Source organism: Erythrolamprus reginae, chromosome 10, assembly GCF_031021105.1.
Source record: "Erythrolamprus reginae isolate rEryReg1 chromosome 10, rEryReg1.hap1, whole genome shotgun sequence".
NCBI classification, from domain to species: Eukaryota; Metazoa; Chordata; class Lepidosauria; order Squamata; family Dipsadidae; genus Erythrolamprus; species Erythrolamprus reginae.
In genome coordinates, this window is record NC_091959.1 from 4,166,773 (window position 1) to 4,186,298 (window position 19,526).

Genomic DNA, 19,526 nt, shown 5'->3' on the forward strand with positions numbered 1-19,526 from the left:
CGACCTTTACACTAGAGCAGGGGAAGGCAAAGTTGGCTCTTCTATGACTTTTGGACTTCAACTCCCGGAATTCCTCAGCCCATCACACTAGCTCAGGAATTCTGGGAATTGTAGTCAGTCCACATGTCATGGAAGAGCCAACTTTGCCTACTCCTGCCCTAAGGGACAGTCCCTTTGCAAGCAGGAGAATCTTCCTACTGGGAGTGAGTGAGTAGGGAGATGCTCCAGGTAACCTCGTCCTGTCTAGCGCTCAGAAACTCCAGAAAGAGGTCTTGGGATGGTTAATTCTATCATTTTTATTGTAGATCGACTTATAAAAAACCATATTGATTGGTGTTTGCTGCGTCTTTGACTGCTTAAGAGGTCAAAATGGATTTGGAAGAAAGGGAGGTGGGAGGAGAAAGGGAAGGGAAGAGAGGAAGAGGAGGAAAAGGGAGGAAGGGATGATGGAGGAGGAAGGGGAAAGAAGGAAAAAAGGAACGGTGGGGGAAGGAAGGAGGGAGGGAAGGAGGGAGGGAGAAGGAAGGAAGGAAAAAGGAAAGGAAGAAAAGAAAGAAGGAAAAAGGAACGGAGGGGAAAGGAAGGAAGGATGGAAGGAAGGAAGGAAAAAGGAAAGGAGAGGGAAGGAAGGAAGGAAAGGAAAGGAAGGAAAGAAGGAAAGGAAAGGAAGAAGGAAAAAGGAACGGAGGGGAATGGAAGGAAGGAAGGAAAAGGGAAAGGAGGGGGAAGGAAGGAAAGAAGGAAGGAAAGGAAAGGAAGAAGGAAAAAAGGAATGGAGGGAGAAGGAAGGAAGGAAAGGAAAAAGGAACGGAGGGGAATTGAAGGAAGGATGGAAGGAAGGAAGGAAAAAGGAAAGGAAGGGGAAGGAAGGAAGGAAAGGAAAGGAAGGAAAGGGGGAGAAGGAAAGGAAAGGAAGAAGGAAAAAGGAACGGAGGGGAATTGAAGGAAGGAAGGAAAAAGGAAAGGAAAGGAAGAAGGAAAGGAAAGGAAGAAGGAAAAAAGGAATGGAGAGAGAAGGAAGGAAGGAGGCAATGAAGGAAAAAAGGAATTATTTTAGTTATTTGTCAAAATATGCACATGATAACAAGCATGGTATAAACACCAACAAAAGCAAAGTAGGTAGTATAGGTAAATCTGGACAATAAAGCAGTAGGACAGGCATGAGAGTTTATAACATGTGTCTTGTGTATTTGTAACAAGTTTCTTGTGTATTTATAACACATTCAAATATAAAGTGTTCACTTTTTACTCAACCTAGTTACAATGAGTAAGTGGTTAATATGTGACGAATGCACACAGGCAAAAGTCCAGATAGAGTTAAGATTTCTAAATAAACAGAAGAGTATCTAGTTAGTTTTTAACCTTTTAGACAAACAGAAGGGTTTTAATGACCTTAAGTAAACATAAGCTTTGAACAAACAATTCTTTCCTAAATTAATCAGAGGAGTGGGTTACTTTAATCGGGCACGTAGGTTGATATCATATTGTATGGTATCATGTCAGGGGCATGTCACATTCTTAAAAGATAGCATACATATGACAATGACGTACTATGTAACCATTTTTCTTTCTCTATTTTCTTATTTTTTTCTTCTATTTTTTTTCTCCCTCTTTTTGTCTCTCTCGTTTCTTTCTTTTGTTTTTCCCTTTCCCCTCTCCCTCGTCCTTTCTTTCCTTTTTCTTCTAATTATATGTTTGTAATTGTTGTTTATTGCTCTTTTTGAATTGCATTGTTTTTCTATTTGTGAATTAAAACTTTTTTTAAAAAAAGATACGATATTTCACCTACATCCTGCTTTGTTTTGAAGATGCCCAAGGTCATTTTTTCAAAAGGTTCCTGAATGGGGCAACTCATTTCATGGCCATAAATGGGTCAGACTGGCCATAAAGTCTTTAGAAGTTGGCTGAGCGATTTCCATACCCCTCTGTTTCCACTCCCCCCACACCTTTCTCCGGCTGGTTGCCAGGGAAACAGATAAAGGAAGCCCAAATTTTTTAAAACAAACAAACAAAGAAGCATCATTCAGTAAGACAAGAGATTTTTTTCTTAGGGACCAGAAGCAACAGGATGGAAACTAATCAAGGAGAGAAGCAACCTAGAACCAAGGAGAGATGTCCGCTAGCCAGTGGAACTCCTTGCCTCCAGAAGAAAGGGTGGGTGCTCCATCACTAGAGGTTTGTAAGAAGAGACTGCACGACAATTTGTCTGACGTGATACACAGTGGTACCTCTACCCAAGAACGCCTCTACTTACGAACTTTTCTAGATAAGAACTGAGTGTTCAAGATTTTTTTTGGCCTCTTCTCAAGAAGCATTTTCCACTTACAAACCCGAGCCTCCGAAACTGTAACCGGAAAAGGCGGGGAGAAGCCTCCGTGGGGCCTCTCTAAGAATCTCCTGGGAGGAAACAGAGCCGGAAAAGGCGGGGAGGAGCCTCTGTGGGGACCCTCTAGGAATCTCCTGGGAGGAAACAGAGCCGGAAAAGGCGGGGAGGAGCCTCTGTGGGGACCCTCTAGGAATCTGGGAGGAAATATAGCCAGAAAAGGCAGAGAGAAACCTCAATGGGGCCTCTCTAGGAATCTCCTGGGAGGAAACAGGGCCTCCACCCTCCCTGTGGTTTCCCCAATCACACAACTTGTTTGCTTTTACATTGATTCCTATGGAAAAAAAATTCTTCTTCTTACAAACTTTTCTACTTAAGAACCTGGTCACGGAAGGAATTAAGTTAGTACCATTGTATAGGTAAGTGCTCGACTTGTAACAGTTCATTTAGTGATGGGGAAGCCAGTCACACTAAACAATGGGATTACTAACACATCAACTGCAACAATTCGCTTAACAACAGAGGCAAGAAACTCCCTTCCCCTGCAACTCTTGTTATTGTTCTGTTCTGTGATTGGGGGCCAGATTTCTCTCTCTCATGCACCCTTTCTCTTTTATTTCTCCCTCTGCTCCTTTCTCCTTCCCCCTCTCCTTTCTCTGTTATTTCTCTCTTTGTTCCCTTCTCCTCCTCTCTCACCTCTCTCTCTGTCTCCCCCCTCTCTTGGCTTTCTCTCCCTTTCTTTCTTTGCCCCCTTTCTCTCTCCTTCTCTCTCTCTTTTCCCTTATGTCTCTCTCTGCCCCATTTTCTCTCTGCCCCCCTGTATCTCTTTGCCCCCTCTTGCTTTCTCTCTCTTTGCCCCTCTCTTTCTCTCTCTCCCTGTCTCTCCCCCCTTCTCTCTTATTTCTCTCTCTCTCTGCCCCTTTCTTTCTTTCTGCCCCTTTTGCCTTTTCTCTCTTCACCCCTATTTCTCTCTCTTTCTCTCTCTTTCTCTCTCTCTCTCTCACTTTTCTCTTATGTCTTTCTGTGCTCCTCTCTTTCTCTCTGTCTCTTTGCCCCCTCTTGCTTTCTCTCTTCGCCCCCTCTTTCTCTCTCTCCCTGTCTCCTCCCTTCTCAATTATTTCTCTCTCTGCCCCTTTCTCTCTCTCTCTTTGCCCCTATTTCTCTCTCCGTCTCTCTCTCTTTTCCCTTATGTCTCTCTCTGCCCCATTTTCTCTCTGTGCCCCCTGTATCTCTTTGCCCCCTCTTTCTCTCTCTCTCTTTGCCCCTCTCTTTCTCTCTCTCCCTGTCTCTCCCCCTTTCTCTCTTATTTCTCTCTCTCTCTCTGCCCCTTTCTTTCTTTCTTTCTGCCTCTTTTGCTTTTTCTCTCTTCACCCCTATTTCTCTCTCTTTCTCTCTCTCTCACTTTTCTCTTATGTCTTTCTCTGCCCCCTTTTCCCTCTTGCCCCCTCTCTCTTTGCCCCCCTCTTTCTCTCTCTCCCTGTCTCTCCCCCTTTCTCTCTTATTTCTCTCTCTCTCTCTGCCCCTTTCTTTCTTTCTTTCTGCCTCTTTTGCTTTTTCTCTCTTCACCCCTATTTCTCTCTCTTTCTCTCTCTCTCACTTTTCTCTTATGTCTTTCTCTGCCCCCTTTTCCCTCTTGCCCCCTCTCTCTTTGCCCCCCTCTTTCTCTCTCTCCCTGTCTCTCCCCCTTTCTCTCTTATTTCTCTCTCTCTCTCTGCCCCTTTCTTTCTTTCTTTCTGCCTCTTTTGCTTTTTCTCTCTTCACCCCTATTTCTCTCTCTTTCTCTCTCTCTCACTTTTCTCTTATGTCTTTCTCTGCCCCCTTTTCCCTCTTGCCCCCTCTCTCTTTGCCCCCCTCTTTCTCTCTCTCTCCCTGTCTCCTCCCTTCTCAATTATTTCTCTCTCTGCCCTTTCTCTCTCTCTCTTTGCCCCTATTTCTCTCTCCGACTCTCTTTTCTCTTATGTCTTTCTCTGCCCCCTTTTCCCTCTTGCCCCCTCTCTCTTTGCCCCCCTCTTTCTCTCTCTCTCCCTGTCTCCTCCCTTCTCAATTATTTCTCTCTCTGCCCCTTTCTCTCTCTCTCTTTGCCCCTATTTCTCTCTCCGACTCTCTTTTCTCTTATGTCTTTCTCTGCCCCCTTTTCCCTCTTGCCCCCCCTCTCTTTGCCCCCCTCTTTCTCTCTCTCTCCCTGTCTCCTCCCTTCTCAATTATTTCTCTCTCTGCCCCTTTCTCTCTCTCTCTTTGCCCCTATTTCTCTCTCCGACTCTCTTTTCTCTTATGTCTTTCTCTGCCCCCTTTTCCCTCTTGCCCCCCCTCTCTTTGCCCCCCTCTTTCTCTCTCTCTCCCTGTCTCCTCCCTTCTCAATTATTTCTCTCTCTGCCCCTTCTCTCTCTCTCTTTGCCCCTATTTCTCTCTCCGACTCTCTTTTCTCTTATGTCTTTCTCTGCCCCCTTTTCCCTCTTGCCCCCCCTCTCTTTGCCCCCCTCTTTCTCTCTCTCTCCCTGTCTCCTCCCTTCTCAATTATTTCTCTCTCTGCCCCTTTCTCTCTCTCTCTTTGCCCCTATTTCTCTCTCCGACTCTCTTTTCTCTTATGTCTTTCTCTGCCCCCTTTTCCCTCTTGCCCCCCCTCTCTTTGCCCCCCTCTTTCTCTCTCTCTCCCTGTCTCCTCCCTTCTCAATTATTTCTCTCTCTGCCCCTTCTCTCTCTCTCTTTGCCCCTATTTCTCTCTCCGACTCTCTTTTCTCTTATGTCTTTCTCTGCCCCCTTTTCCCTCTTGCCCCCCCTCTCTTTGCCCCCCTCTTTCTCTCTCTCTCCCTGTCTCCCCCCTTCTCAATTATTTCTCTCTCTGCCCCTTTCTCTCTCTCTCTTTGCCCCTATTTCTCTCTCCGACTCTCTTTTCTCTTATGTCTTTCTCTGCCCCCTTTTCCCTCTTGCCCCCCCTCTCTTTGCCCCCCTCTTTCTCTCTCTCTCCCTGTCTCCCCCCTTCTCAATTATTTCTCTCTCTGCCCCTTTCTCTCTCTCTCTTTGCCCCTATTTCTCTCTCCGACTCTCTTTTCTCTTATGTCTTTCTCTGCCCCCTTTTCCCTCTTGCCCCCCCTCTCTTTGCCCCCCTCTTTCTCTCTCTCTCCCTGTCTCCCCCCTTCTCAATTATTTCTCTCTCTGCCCCTTTCTCTCTCTCTCTTTGCCCCTATTTCTCTCTCCGACTCTCTTTTCTCTTATGTCTTTCTCTGCCCCCTTTTCCCTCTTGCCCCCCCTCTCTTTGCCCCCCTCTTTCTCTCTCTCTCCCTGTCTCCTCCCTTCTCAATTATTTCTCTCTCTGCCCCTTCTCTCTCTCTCTTTGCCCCTATTTCTCTCTCCGACTCTCTTTTCTCTTATGTCTTTCTCTGCCCCCTTTTCCCTCTTGCCCCCCCTCTCTTTGCCCCCCTCTTTCTCTCTCTCTCCCTGTCTCCTCCCTTCTCAATTATTTCTCTCTCTGCCCCTTCTCTCTCTCTCTTTGCCCCTATTTCTCTCTCCGACTCTCTTTTCTCTTATGTCTTTCTCTGCCCCCTTTTCCCTCTTGCCCCCCCTCTCTTTGCCCCCCTCTTTCTCTCTCTCTCCCTGTCTCCCCCCTTCTCAATTATTTCTCTCTCTGCCCCTTTCTCTCTCTCTCTTTGCCCCTATTTCTCTCTCCGACTCTCTTTTCTCTTATGTCTTTCTCTGCCCCCTTTTCCCTCTTGCCCCCCCTCTCTTTGCCCCCCTCTTTCTCTCTCTCTCCCTGTCTCCCCCCTTCTCAATTATTTCTCTCTCTGCCCCTTTCTCTCTCTCTCTTTGCCCCTATTTCTCTCTCCGACTCTCTTTTCTCTTATGTCTTTCTCTGCCCCCTTTTCCCTCTTGCCCCCCCTCTCTTTGCCCCCCTCTTTCTCTCTAGGTGCACTCCCCCCCCCAGCCCCGGACTCACCAGCGGACTCTCCTCCCCCTTGCAAGCTGCGGCCGCCCCTTCCTGTCGGCTCTTCCTGCGCTCCCTACTCGCGAGGAGAGAAACGAAAGTAGCTTCTGCGACCGCAGCTCCGAAGAGGAGGAGGAGGAAGGAAGGAAGGAAGGGAGGGAAGCCAAGCCGGAGCCTTTGCCCGCTTCTCTGCGCAGCGGTGGTTTGCAGCTGCACCTTCTCGGGGCTTCGGCGGAGGAGGAAGAAGGAGGGAGACGCCGCCAGCCAGCTGCCCGAGCCCGCCTCCTGCCCTCCTGCAGCCGATTCCAAGGGGCGCAATCCGGGGTGCGTTGACTACGGGTTGCCCTTCCCGCTCCGGGGCTCTCGGTGGGAGGGAGGGGGTTGAGTCTGATTCTCTGCATTTGGGGTTTGGGTTTTTTTTTTGGGCAGCCTTCTGGACCTGGGAAGCGGCTCCAGGCAGCCCAGCCCAGGTTGATGTTATTTATTTAAGAAAATGCACCTAATCTTTATTGCCCAGGTTCGCCTGGTGCACCAGTTGCGGCTCTATTTGGGCAGGGAGTTACTACTCACAGTCACTCACGCCCTCATCACCCCGAGGTTCGACTACTGCAACGCTCTCTACATGGGGCTACCTTTGAAAAGTGTTCGGAAACTTCAGATTGTGCAGAATTCGGCCCTGAGAGCAATAATGGGCTTTCCCAGATATGCCCATGTCCCATCAATACTCCATGGCCTGCACTGGCTGCCAATCAGTTTCTGTTGGTTATGACCTAGAAACATAGAAACATAAAAGACCTCATGGTCCATCTAGTCTGCCCTTATACTCATGGTCCATCTAGTCTGCCCTTCATGGCATCGGACCAGAATATCTCCGGGACGTGCCACACGAATCCCAAGTCCCACAGAATTGGTCTTCTCCGGGTCCCATTGACTAAACAATGTTGGTTGGCGGGGCCCAGGGGAAGAGCCTTTTCTGTGGTGGCCCTGGCCCTCTGGAATCAACTCCCTCCAGAGATTCGAACAGCCCCCACCCTCCTCGCCTTCAGTAAGAAGCTGAAGACTCACCTCTGTGGATGATTACCTCCCCCCTTCATTGTTTTTCTGACTTCTGTAGTATGATTAATTGGGTTGAGTGTGTACGGATGCGTAGTTGTGATTTTATTATATTGATTATGTTATATTAATGTTTTTAATTGACTTTTTAAATTTTAATATTAGATTTGTATTGTATTGTACTATTGCTATGTTGTGAGCTGCCCCCAAGTCTTCAGAGAGGGGCGGCATACAAATCTAATAAATTATTATTAAATTATTAAATTATTAAATAATAATAATAATAATTATTATTATTATTACTAAACAATGTCGGTTGGCGGGCCCCAGGGGAAGAGCCTTCTCTTTGGTGGCCCCGACTCTGGAACCAGCTCCCCCCAGAGATTAGAACTGCCCCTACCCTCCTTGCCTTTCGTAAACTCCTCAAAACCCACCTTTGTCGTCAGGCTTGGGGGAACTGAGATATTTCCCCCAGGCCAATATAATTTATGTATGGTATGTTTGTAGGTATGTTTGGTTTTTATAATAAGGTTTTTTTTAGTTGTTTAGTCTTGGATTGTTACATGCTGTTTTTTATCACTGTTGTTAGCTGCCCCGAGTCTGCGGAGAGGGGCGGCATACAAATCCAATAAATGAATGAATGAATGAATAAATATTATTATTATTATTATTATTATTATTATTATTATTATTATTATTATTAGATTTGTACTGTACATTGTTCTTTATTATTGTTGCCCCGAGTCTGCGGAGAGGGGTGGCATACAAATGTAACAACAACAACAATAATAATAATAATAATAATAATAAGAAATAATTATTAAAAAATAATAAAATTTATTTATTATTAAAAAAGAGGATTAGCTGTAAAGGATTCCCTGGCTGAACCTTGGCTTCTGTTTTTCTCCTCCAGGGATGGAGGGAGATTTCCAGTTCTTGTCGTGCGACCGATGCCGGGGAGAACCCCGGAACCCCAAACTCCTAGCCTGTTTGCACACCCTCTGCACCGAATGTCTGGAAGATAACAAGCCCATCGGGCAGTGCCCGGTGTGCGAGAGCCCCATCCAGGCCTCGGACAGGTTTCCCCTTCAGGATAACTTGCTCTTCTCCAACCTCCAGGCCAAGCTCAACACCTACCAGAAGATTGTCGACGACCAAGAGCTGGTTTGCAACCTCTGCAAAGACGGGGCGGAGTTTTGGTGTCCCGAGTGCGAGGAATTCCTCTGCTTGAAGTGCCACGAGGGCCACCAGTGGTTCCTCAAGCAGAAGAACCACGAGACCCAGCCGCTGGCCCAGCTGAGGAAGGAGACAGCCCAGAGTTTCCTGGAAGGGGCCAGGAAGTCTTGTACCCTCTTTTGCGCCGAGCCCACCCACAACAACCAGGTCATCAGGTAAGGGTCGGCGGGGACGGGCTCTGATGATGTTACTCAGTTGGGTAATGAAACGTCTGCAAAAAACAAGGAGTTTTTTTTAAGGAAGACCATCGGTCAAGTGCAGGATATTGGGTGTCCAGGCAGACGCAAGGCGAGAAAATATTATTTGACTGAAAGAGGAGTAGATGCTTGGAACAAACTTCCAGCAGATGTGGTTGGTCAATCCACAGGAAGTGAATTGAAACATGCCTGGGATAAACATAGATCCGTTCTAAGATAAAATACAGGAAATAGTAGAAGGGCAGACTAGATGGACCAGGAGGTCTTTTTCTGCTGTCCATCTTCTATGTTTCTATTTAAATCTGTTAAAGGGTTAAATAAGGTTCAGGAGGGAAGTGTTTTTAATAGGAAAGTGAACACAAGAATGAGGGGGCGCAATCTGAGTTTAGTTGGGGGAAAGATCAAAAGCAACGTGAGAAAATATTATTTTACTGAAAGAGTAGTAGATAATAATAATAATAATAATAATAATAATAATAATAATAATAATAATAATTTATTGGGTTTGTATGCCGCCCCTCTCCGTAGACTCGGGGCGGCTAACAACAATAATAAAACAACATGATGTGCAATCCAATAAGAAAACAACTAAAAACCCCTATTATAAAACCAAACATACACACAAACATACCATGCATAACTTGTAATGGCCTAGGGGGAAGGAATATCTCAACTTCCCCATGCCTGGCGGTATAAATGAGTCTTGAGTAGTTTACGAAAGACAGGGAGGGTGGGGGCAGTTCTGATCTCCGGGGGGAGTTGGTTCCAGAGGGCCGGGGCCGCCACAGAGAAGGCTCTTCCCCTGGGGCCCGCCAAATGACATTGTTTAGTCGACGGGACCCGGAGAAGGCCAACTCTGTGGGACCTTATCGGTCGCTGGGATTCCAGCAGACGTGGTTGATAAATAAATCCACAGTAACTGAATGTAAACATGCCTGGGAGAAACATATATCCATTGTAAGATAAAATACAAGAAATAGTATAAGGGCAGACAAGATGGACCAGGAGGTCTTTTTTTGACGTCAATCTTCTATGTTTCCATGGAGAGGGGCGGCATACAAATTCAATAAATGAATGAATGAATGTTTCCATGTTTCTATGCTCTGCTTTTGCTTAACAGCATCTATTGCAATGGCTGCCGCAAGCCGCTCTGTTGCTCTTGCGCCTTGCTCGACGGAGAACATTACTACGCCAAGCTGTACAGTGACATCCGCAAGGAAATTGAGACCCGGAAGGCGGAACTGAAAAGGCTGAAGGGAGACTTGGCGGAGAAGAAGAGTAGTTACGAGAGTCTCCACAACAACGTTCACGAGCGGCTGAAGAAGCTGGAGAGGTTCCGGGTCAAGACCCACGAGTGGATCCAGGAGAAGGTGGAGGAGATGGTCCAGTGGATCCAGCAGAAAGGGGATGAACTCTTGAAGAAGGTGGACCTCAAACTCACCCAGGAGCAAGAAGAAGCCAAGCAGAAAGTGGCGTCCACGGAGCAGATCCTCAAGCGGATGGAGGCCGGCGAACAGCTGGTGGAGAAGATGGACCGCTTTGCCTCTGACCAAGAGGTGATCGACATGCACCCCTTCATCAAGGAGTCCCTGGAGAGGTTCAAGACCGAGAAGGTGCCCGTTTCCAGCTTTGGGAGCCAAGTGGAGAACTTCGATGAGGTCCGAAAGGAGATCCAAGCTCTGCTTAAGAGAGTCAAAGGAGAAGGTGAGAAATTTTCACGTAAGGGGGGGAAAAAATATTCCAGGAGACCAAGAGAATAAAAGGGGGAAAAACTTTATTTAAAAAAAAAATAAAAAGAAAGGATCAGTATGCATACAAATCTAATAAATAATAATACAGTGGTACCTCATCTTACAAAGCCTCTTTTAATGAACTTTTCAAGATACGAACCCGGTGTTTAAGATTTTTTTGCCTCTTCTTCCGAACTATTTTCACCTTACGAACCCAAGCAGCTGCTGCTGGGATGAAGGGGTTTCTTTTTTCCCCCTTTTTTGAAGAAAGAAAAGGGAGGGGCGCCCCCCTTGCCTTCCTTCCTTCCCACTCAGCCTTTAGCCTAGCCTTGCTTCTTCCACCCGCCCCCTTTAGCTGCTCCTCCCTGCCCTCTGTTCGCCTCCCTTCTAAAGTTTGGGATTTTCCTGAAGGATTTGCACGCATTATTTGCTTTTACATTGATTCCTATGGGAAACATGGTTTCATCTTACGAACTTTTCACCTTACGAACCTCCTCCTGGAACCAATTAAGTTCGTATGATGAGGTACCACTGTAATAATAATAATAATAATAATAATAATAATAATAATAATAATGCATACTGAGACCAGAGAGATCACGGAAAACAGTCCGTGTCTAGTTCCAATTTATTAACAGGGCCATGTTAGCACAACTGGAGAAGCCCGAATCTATATCCACAAGGGTAGCTCCACCTGGGTTAGAGTTCATTTCCTTTCATCTCCTCCCACAAGCCCCATCACGTGAATCGTCTTCTGCCAGCATATCCCACAACTCCCGGCAGCTTCCGGCCAGATGCTGAACAAAAGCTGACCTTGAGACCCTAAAAGGAATGTGTCATGGCATGCAGCCACACAGTGTTCCCACAGCAAGAAACATTCCAAAAGAACATAGTATGATGTGGCAGGCCAAAACCTCCACGCATTCTGGCTTCGGCTTGACATGCGGCCTCCCCTCAAGAAGAAAGAGAAGTGTACCCAATCTACTCTTAATTTTCTCTTCTCCTTGTAGATGCTTTTGGGAGTACAGTTTCCATGGCCGGATCTTACAGCTCCATGGTCAATTCGGTAAGCTTGATTTGGATGGGTGTGAATCAAAGACGGTGAGATCCATTTGGTGCTGGGCCTGGGTTTGGATCACAGGACGCTGTTTCTTCTCATATCCTCACAAGTAGATCACTGATGGATTTGCAGTTGATCAGAAAAGGTCTCTAACAAGGACGAAACAATTCTCAAAGTTGGACAGTAAGAATGTGTGATCCATTGGCCTCCATTTGGAGCTGCAGGTTCAGGAATGAGTGTGAATGTGTTTTATTTTGAAAGCCAGTCCAAAGTTCTATCTTTTGGATCCCTGGTTCTCAATCTTGGAAAGTTTTAAGATTTACGATGATTTATTTTTTTTGCTGGAAACGGGATAGGATAGGACAAAACAGAACAGAAAGTACAAATGGAATAGAATTAGAATGAAATTACGAAGAATAGAACAGAGTAGAATAAATTACAAATAGAATAGAATTAGAATGAAATTACAAAAAGATAACAAAATGGAATTGAATAGGAATAGAGTAGGAATAGAACAGAATAAATTACAAATAGAACAGACTAGAATAAATTACAAATAGAATAGAATTACAATGAAATTACAGAAAAATAATAGAATAGGAATAGAACAGAATAAATTACAAATAGAATAGAACAAATGATAAAGAATCGAATTAGAATGAAGTTACAAAAAATAATAGTATAGAAATAGAATAGGAATAGAACAGAGAAAGTTATAAATAGAACAGACTAGAGTAAATTACAAATAGAATAGAATTAGAATGAAGTTACAAAATATAATATAATAGAATAGGAATAGAATAGGAGTAGAACAGAATAAATTAAAATAGAACAGAATAGAATAAATTACAAATAGAATAGATTTAGAATGAAATTACAAAAAATAATAGAATAGAATCGAACAGGAATGGGAATAGAACAGAATAAATTGCAAGTAGAACAGAATAGAATAAAATTAGGAATATCACGCAAACCATGTTCCTTTTCTCCATTAGTATTAAAGCCCATCTTAACCTCTGTTTTTGTTACTGTTGCCTACACAGGAAAGTCTGCACAATGAGAAGCCTCAAGCCAAATCGAAGGAGATGAAAAAACAGAAGCCTGCGTACACCATCAGCGTTGCCAAAACATCTCAGGGCTTTGTAAGTTTTTGGTTCTCTGCGATCGCTTTTCCTTATTTCACCTGTTCAGATTTCTCTGCTGGTCAGTTCCAGCTTTTTGGAGAGCAATTTTATCACAGCAGAGGGGGGGAAATGTCAGAAAAAAATTACCAAATTTTCCTTGAAGCAGGCATAGGAACAGTTCCCCTCTGAAATTTGTTCTTCTTGGCTTCGCTGCTAAGCTAAGGTGTATTTGACCCTAAAGGTTTCTTGCTCATTTCCCACCGACCCGCAAAACCCCATAAAACCCATACAAAATAATTTACACTAACAATTACTGGTTGCCGATCAGTTTCCGGTCACAATTCAAAGTGTTGGTTATTACCTATAAAGCCCTTCATGGCACCGGACCCGGATACCTGCGAGACCGCCTTCTGCCGCACGAATCCCAGCGACCGGTCAGGTCCCACAGAGTTGGCCTTCTCCGGGTCCTGTCGACTAAACAATGTCGTCTGGTGGGACCCAGGGGATGAGCCTTCTCTGTGGCGGCTCCGACCCTCTGGAATTAGCTCCCTCCAGAGATTAGAACTGCCCCCACCCTCCTTGCCTTTCGTAAACTCCTCAAAACCCACCTCTGTCGTCAAGCGTGGGGGAACTGAGACATCTCCCCCTGCCTATGTAGTTTTAGTGCATGATATCACTGTATGTATGTATGTTTTTATATTGGGGTTCCTTATTTTTAGATTTTTTAAAATGTACAATTGCTATTTTAGATTTTAAATTATTAGATTTGTCAATATATATTGTTTTTTATCACTGTTGTGAGCCACCCCGAGTCTGCGGAGAGCGGCGGCATACAAATCTAATAAATAAACAAACAAACAAATAAACAAACAAATAAATAAATAAACAAACAAACAAACAAACAAATCAATTAGAAAGTAAGACAATTAAAAATCATGCATGTCTTTCCTTGTTGGATCTCAATGGTGTGCCATCTGATCAATTCCCTTAGCAAGAGTCTCTGCTTAGCCATGGATATTTGGGGGCTCCATTGTGGTCATGAGGACCCCCCCTGTGCTTGCTACACAACTGGGATGCTAATTTTTTTGGGTGGTGGGTGGCGGGTTGGAGACGTTCGGCTGGGTTAAACAAATATTACATCTTGACGCATATAATCATGGCAATTAGAATAACCTACGGCCAATCATGGAAAAATCAAAATATCCCATTAGAAAGTCAAATTATTGAAAGAAAATCTATAGATGTGCAGACATGGATGAAATGACAAGAGATGTTAAGGGTATGAAAGACAACGAAACTAAAAATTATGGGGAAAATGGTACGTATGAATCCAAAACAGGAATAAACAGAGGAAAAAGAAATGTTCAAACCTAGGGATAATCATATATTTATGCAATTTTTAAAAATTTATTTAGATACAAACAACGAGAGGCAAAAAAGGTGCTGTGATGTTCCTTCAATACACCAGGGTGATTCGACACAAAAATATGTAACCCTTCCCTGGTGCAGAGTGAAGGGATTGGATACTGTAGCCTAGAGGTTAATTCTCTGCCTTACAAGGCAAAGGTTGCAGGTTCAAGTCCCAGTGAGGGTATGGCTAGCTGATGAGGCCAAAATAAGGCCGAAATAGATCTAGTCTCCCTTAATTTTCAAATTCAGCAAAAAACATGTGACATATATATATATAAGCTTATCTATGCTCTTGATGTTTTTATTTTCCCTATAATGAAATGATTATAACTAGTAATGATGTAAAAGATAAACACAAATTGAATCCGAAATGGGAAATAATCTGTATAAGACTAATAAGATGTTCTTTTCTTTTATGTAATCGAAAATCATAATTTTTTTTTTTTAAAAACTCTTTCTGACCAAAATGTCGATGGACTTGATCAAAACTCTGAGAAATCTCTCCCGATTCTGCATTCGTAGACCACGTCGATTATCTCGCCAGCCAAGCGACCGATAGCCCAGGTGGAGAAGTCGGTTCAGGCTTCCCCGAAGATGATGAAGTTGGAAGAACACGAGTGCCACACTCCTGAAATCTCTGACCAGCAAGGCCAGGAGAACATCCCTGAGTCTCGATGGCCTTCGATCCGTGAATCGACTCCAGAGCAGGAAAGGGAAACTTCCAGCCTGCTGGTAATCGAAGAATCAGGAGAAGCAGGTGTGTGGGTTTTATTTTTAATTTTATTTTATTTTTAATTATTTTTTATAGATTTTTAAAATATTTACATCATACAGTGGTCCCTCTACTTACGAACTGAATTCGTCCCGTGAGCAGGTTTTTAATAATAACAATAATAATAATTAATAATTTATTGGATTTGTATGCTGCCCCTCTCCGTAGACTCGGGGCGGCTAACAACAATGATAAAAACAGCATGTGACAATCCCATAATAAAACAACTAAAAACCCTTATTATAAAACCAAACATACACACAGACATACCATGCATAACTTGTAATGGCCTAGGGGGGAAGGAATAGCTCAACTCCCCCATGCCTGGCGGTATAAATGAGTCTTGAGTAGTTTACGAAAGACAGGGAAGATGGGGGCAATTCTAATCTCCGGGGGGGAGTTGGTTCCAGAGGGCCGGGGCCGCCACAGAGAAGGCTCTTCCCCTGGGGCCCGCCAAATGACATTGTTTAGTCGACGGGACCCGGAGAAGGCCAACTCTGTGGGACCTTATCGGTCGCTGGGATTCATGTGGCAGCAGACGGTTCCGGTTTAAGTAGAAAAGTTTGTAAGAAGAAGCAAATTTTCCCATAGGGAATCAATGGAAAAGCAAATAAGTCGTGCGATTGGGGAAACCACGGGGAGGCTGGAGGATCTGTTTCCTCCCAGGAGATTCCTAGAGAGGCCCCACGGAGGCTTCTCCCTGCCTTTTCCGGCCCTGTTTCCTCCCAGGAGATTCCTAGAGAGGCCCCACGGAGGCTTCTCCCTGCCTTTTCCGGCCCTGTTTCCTCCCAGGAGATTCCTAGAGAGGCCCCACGGAGGCTTCTCCCTGCCTTTTCCGGCCCTGTTTCCTCCCAGGAGATTCCTAGAGAGGCCCCATGGAGGCTTCTCCCCGCCTTTTCCAATTACAGTTTCGGAGGCTCAGGTTTGTAAGTGGAAAATGGTTCTTGAGAGAGAGATATTTTGTTGGGGCTGCTGGCTCTCCTAATTAAAGGAATCTTTGAGTTAACTTGTCGTTGTTGGAGAACTGGGCCAGAACAGGTCCCTTCTGAGATGCTTTCTCCACTTCCATTCCTTCTGAGGGCCGAGTCTCCTCTTATCCAACCTTCGGGCTAAGTTCTTCCTCCTGTCTCCGAAGGGAATTCTCACAGCCCTTTCCCCCAACAGACCAGCCTTCAAGCCTCAAATGCTCCCTGCCTCCCCAAATGCTTCATAGCAAAGCCTTGGTCCATCGTGTGGCATTCACACTTGTGTTTTTCTGCAGAGGTCACCAGTATTGTGATCAGTAGCTCCGAAGACACAGAAGATGACATTGTGGTGAGTGTGAAAATAAGGTTCTTATCGTGAAGCATTAGATGGCGTTGTGGCCTATTGGCGTGGGAGCTGTAATAACAGACCTGGAATTCTGGGAGCTGTAAGAACAGACCTGGAATTATGGGATCTGTAGTCACAACAACAACAATAACCTTGGAATTGTGGGAACTGTAGTCAAAACAGCCCTGGAATTCTGGGAGTTGTAATCTCAAGCAGACCTGGGGTTTGGGGATCTGTAGTCACAATAGACCTAGAATTCTGGGAGCTGTAATAACAGACCTAGAATTCTGGGAGTTGTAATAGCAGACCTGGAGTTCTGGGAGTTGTAATAACAGCCTTTGAATTCTGGGAGCTATAATAAAAGCCTCGGAATTCTGGGAGCTGTAATAACAGACCTGGAATTATGGGATCTGTAGTCACAACAACAATAACCTTGGGATTGTGGGAATTGTAGTCTCAACAGCCCTGGAATTCTGGAAGTTGTAATCTCAAACAGGCCTGGGGTTTTGGGATCTGTAGTCACAATAGACCTGGGATTCTGGGAGTTATGGTCACCTAGAATTTTGGGAGTTGTAGTCACAACACTGGGAAAATCTGGCGCTCTCATCCAGGAAAATCAGTTGAGCTTTTTATGTGTTGTTTTTTTCCCCCCCCAGTGACCATCTGCTTGTTCCAGACTGGTTTCCGGTAAGCTGAGCCTGCGTGACCAGCCCCAGGATGGACGTACCCTTGGCCTTTTTCTCCTCTGCTTCTTCTTGTCCCATTCCTGAAGGGCAGGAGTCCTCAAACTTAGAACTTTAAGACTTGTGGACTTTAACTCCCAGAATTCTCCAGCCAGCTTGAAGTCCACAAGTCTTAAAGTTGCCAAGTTTGACAACCTCTGCTGAAGAGTGAACAGCTGCCTCCTAGCACCAATGTTGAGCTGTTGTTTCTCTCCGGGGCCTTTTACATCATGGAAAATGACTGTCTCTCTTCTCCCTTCCACGGGCACTTTTATCCAGCCTGTAATTATAAGCACTGAATCCTAAATTGCTAATCTTCTACGGATCCACAGGTGTTCCACGGGTGGCAAAGTTGTGCGGGGCTGCGGAACAAAAATATTTTATCTCTCTACTCTGGGGCTTCTGGGGTTTCCAACCAGCTTATTTTGTTAGGAATTTCTTCCAAAAAACTTTGGGCTGTTTTTAAAAAATTCTTGTGGCCTGATTTCTAACTCAGTAACTAGAGGAATTCAAAGTATAAATAACTTTCCACCTTCGGTCAGTGGGTTTGGCTTGCCTGGTTTTCTGATTAGTTTGTATGTCGTACATTTTTTTTAAAGGACAAAAGATGTTTCTTTGGGCTTCTTATACACTGTTCAAAATAAATAAACAAAGGGAACCCTGAAATAATACATCCTAGATCTGAAAGAATGAAATACAGTGATACCTTGTCTTACAAACTTAATTGGTTCTGGGACGAGGTTCTTAAGGTAAAAAGTTTGTAAGACGAAACAATATTTCCCATAGGAATCAATGGAAAAGTGATTAATGCGTGCAAGCCCAAAATTCACCCCTTTTACCAGCTGAAGCACCCATTTTTGCACTGCTGGGATTCCCCTGAGGCTCCCCTCCATGGGAAATCCCACCTCCGGACTTCCATGTTTTTGTGATGATGCAGGGGAATCCCAGCAGTGCAAAAATGGGTGCTTTGCTAGCAACAGAAGTCCAGAGGTGGGGTTTCCCAGTGAAGGGAGCATCAGTGAAATCGCAGCATCGCAAAAACACCGAAGTCCTCGAAACCCCACCTCCGGACCTCTGTGTTTTTGTGATGCTGCGATTTCACTGAGGCTCCTTTCGCTGGGAAACCCCACCTCCGGACTTCTGTTGCCAGCGAAGCACCCATTTTTACGTTGCTGGGATTCCCCTGCAGCATCACAAAAACACGGAAGTCCAGAGGGGGGTTTCCCATGGAGGGGAGCCTCAGGGGAATCCCAGCAGTGCAAAAACGGGTGCTTCGCTGGCAACGGAAGTCCAGAGGCGGGGCATCCCAGCGGCAGCGGTGGGTTTGTAAGGTGACAATAGTTTGTAAGAAGAGGCAAAAAAATCTTAAACCCCGGGTTTGTATCTCAAAAAGTTTGTATCACGAGGCGTTTGTAAGATGAGGTATCACTGTATTCTCATTGGATACTTTGTTCTGTATAAAGTTGAATGTGCACAACAGCAGGTGAAATTGATTGTCAATCAATGTTGCTTCCTAAGTGGACCGTTTGATTTCACAGACGTTTGATTGACTTGGAGTTATATTGTGTTGTTTAAGTGTTCCCTTTATGTTTTTGAGCAGTGTATATTATTTCCTCATCTTTTGGGGAATCCTGTCTGGTTAGAAGACAGACAACAAACCTTGTATCTCTTGGCTACAATAGAAATACAAATCCCGATGGCTTTTTAAAAACTCTTGATAGAGATAGAAACCTAGAAGATTGACGGCAGAAAAAGACCTCATGGTCCATCTAGTCTGCCTTTATACTATTTCTTGTATTTTATCTTAGGATGGATCTATGTTTATCCCAGGCATGCTTAAATTCAGTTACTGTGGATTTATCTACCACGTCTGCTGGAAGTTTGTTCCAAGGATCTACTACTCTCAGTAAAATAATATTTTCTCACATTACTTCCAATCTTTCCCCCAACTAACCTCCGATTGTGTCCCCTTGTTCTTGTGTTCACTTTCCTACTAAAAACACTTCTCCCCTGAACCATATTTAACTCTTTAATACATTTAAATGTTTCGATCATGTCCCCCCTTTCCCTTCTGTCCTCCAGACTATACAATTCAGATCATCAATTCAAATTAGGTTTGAATCAGTTTCAAAGTCCAGCCAGTTTCTCACTAATTATTCCCAAATCCCTTCTGTCTCTTTGACGTTTGTGCTGTTAAAAAGAGCCAGCAGTCCAAAATATTCTGGATTACCCCTAAAAAAACTGAAGGAGCTTGATTCACATTGACATTGGTGAATAAAATTAGCAAATAAGTAAAATACAATAAATTGAAAACCACAGTGTGTGCCCACTGTGAAAACGACATAGATTTCAACTGTGTTGTTTAAAAGAACCACATTAGAGTAATTTAGATGCACATATTTTAATGAACCAACTCATGATAGTGCTGTGTTTGCCTGCCATGATAAACTAGCATTGGCTTAATCATGGATTGGTGAATTAACAAGATTGGCTGGTTTCACACAGTGTATTTTAAGCTCTGAGCCAGTTGTGTGTATGTGTGTGTGAGCGAATATTTTGTAAAAATAAAGAAGAGATATAAATGAGTGAAATAAATAGGTTTTACAAGCCATTATGGCTAAATCCTCCCAAGATGCTAAGACAAAACCAAATAAAGAACATTGTGACTA

The 19,526-nt window shown here is 44.4% G+C and overlaps 2 protein-coding genes across 3 annotated transcripts in view; one reads left to right on the top strand and one right to left on the bottom strand.

Annotated features, from left to right (window-relative positions):
• The window catches only part of LOC139173298 (tigger transposable element-derived protein 1-like), a 13,861-nt gene extending 7,318 nt beyond the window's left edge, over positions 1 to 6,543 (bottom strand). The window contains exon 1 of the mRNA XM_070763007.1: positions 6,255 to 6,543. The gene's annotated coding sequence lies outside the window, so the exon portion shown is untranslated. The remainder of the gene's footprint in view (positions 1 to 6,254) is intronic.
• PML (PML nuclear body scaffold) lies at positions 6,329 to 19,526 on the top strand. 2 transcript variants are annotated; one of them, XR_011560008.1, is made up of 9 exons: positions 6,329 to 6,566; positions 8,209 to 8,686; positions 9,849 to 10,432; positions 11,469 to 11,524; positions 12,562 to 12,660; positions 14,575 to 14,809; positions 16,086 to 16,138; positions 16,792 to 17,255; positions 18,095 to 19,526. XR_011560008.1 is itself a non-coding variant. In XM_070763008.1 (8 exons), the coding sequence occupies exons 2-8, from the start codon at positions 8,211 to 8,213 to the stop codon at positions 16,792 to 16,794; spliced, it is 1,506 nt and encodes a 501-aa protein (XP_070619109.1). In that variant the 5' UTR covers positions 6,366 to 6,566; positions 8,209 to 8,210; the 3' UTR covers positions 16,795 to 17,510. The 2 variants fall into 2 exon arrangements, 1 of the variants encoding a protein (XP_070619109.1); XM_070763008.1 differs by lacking the exon at positions 18,095 to 19,526 and having other exon boundaries at positions 6,366 to 6,566; positions 16,792 to 17,510.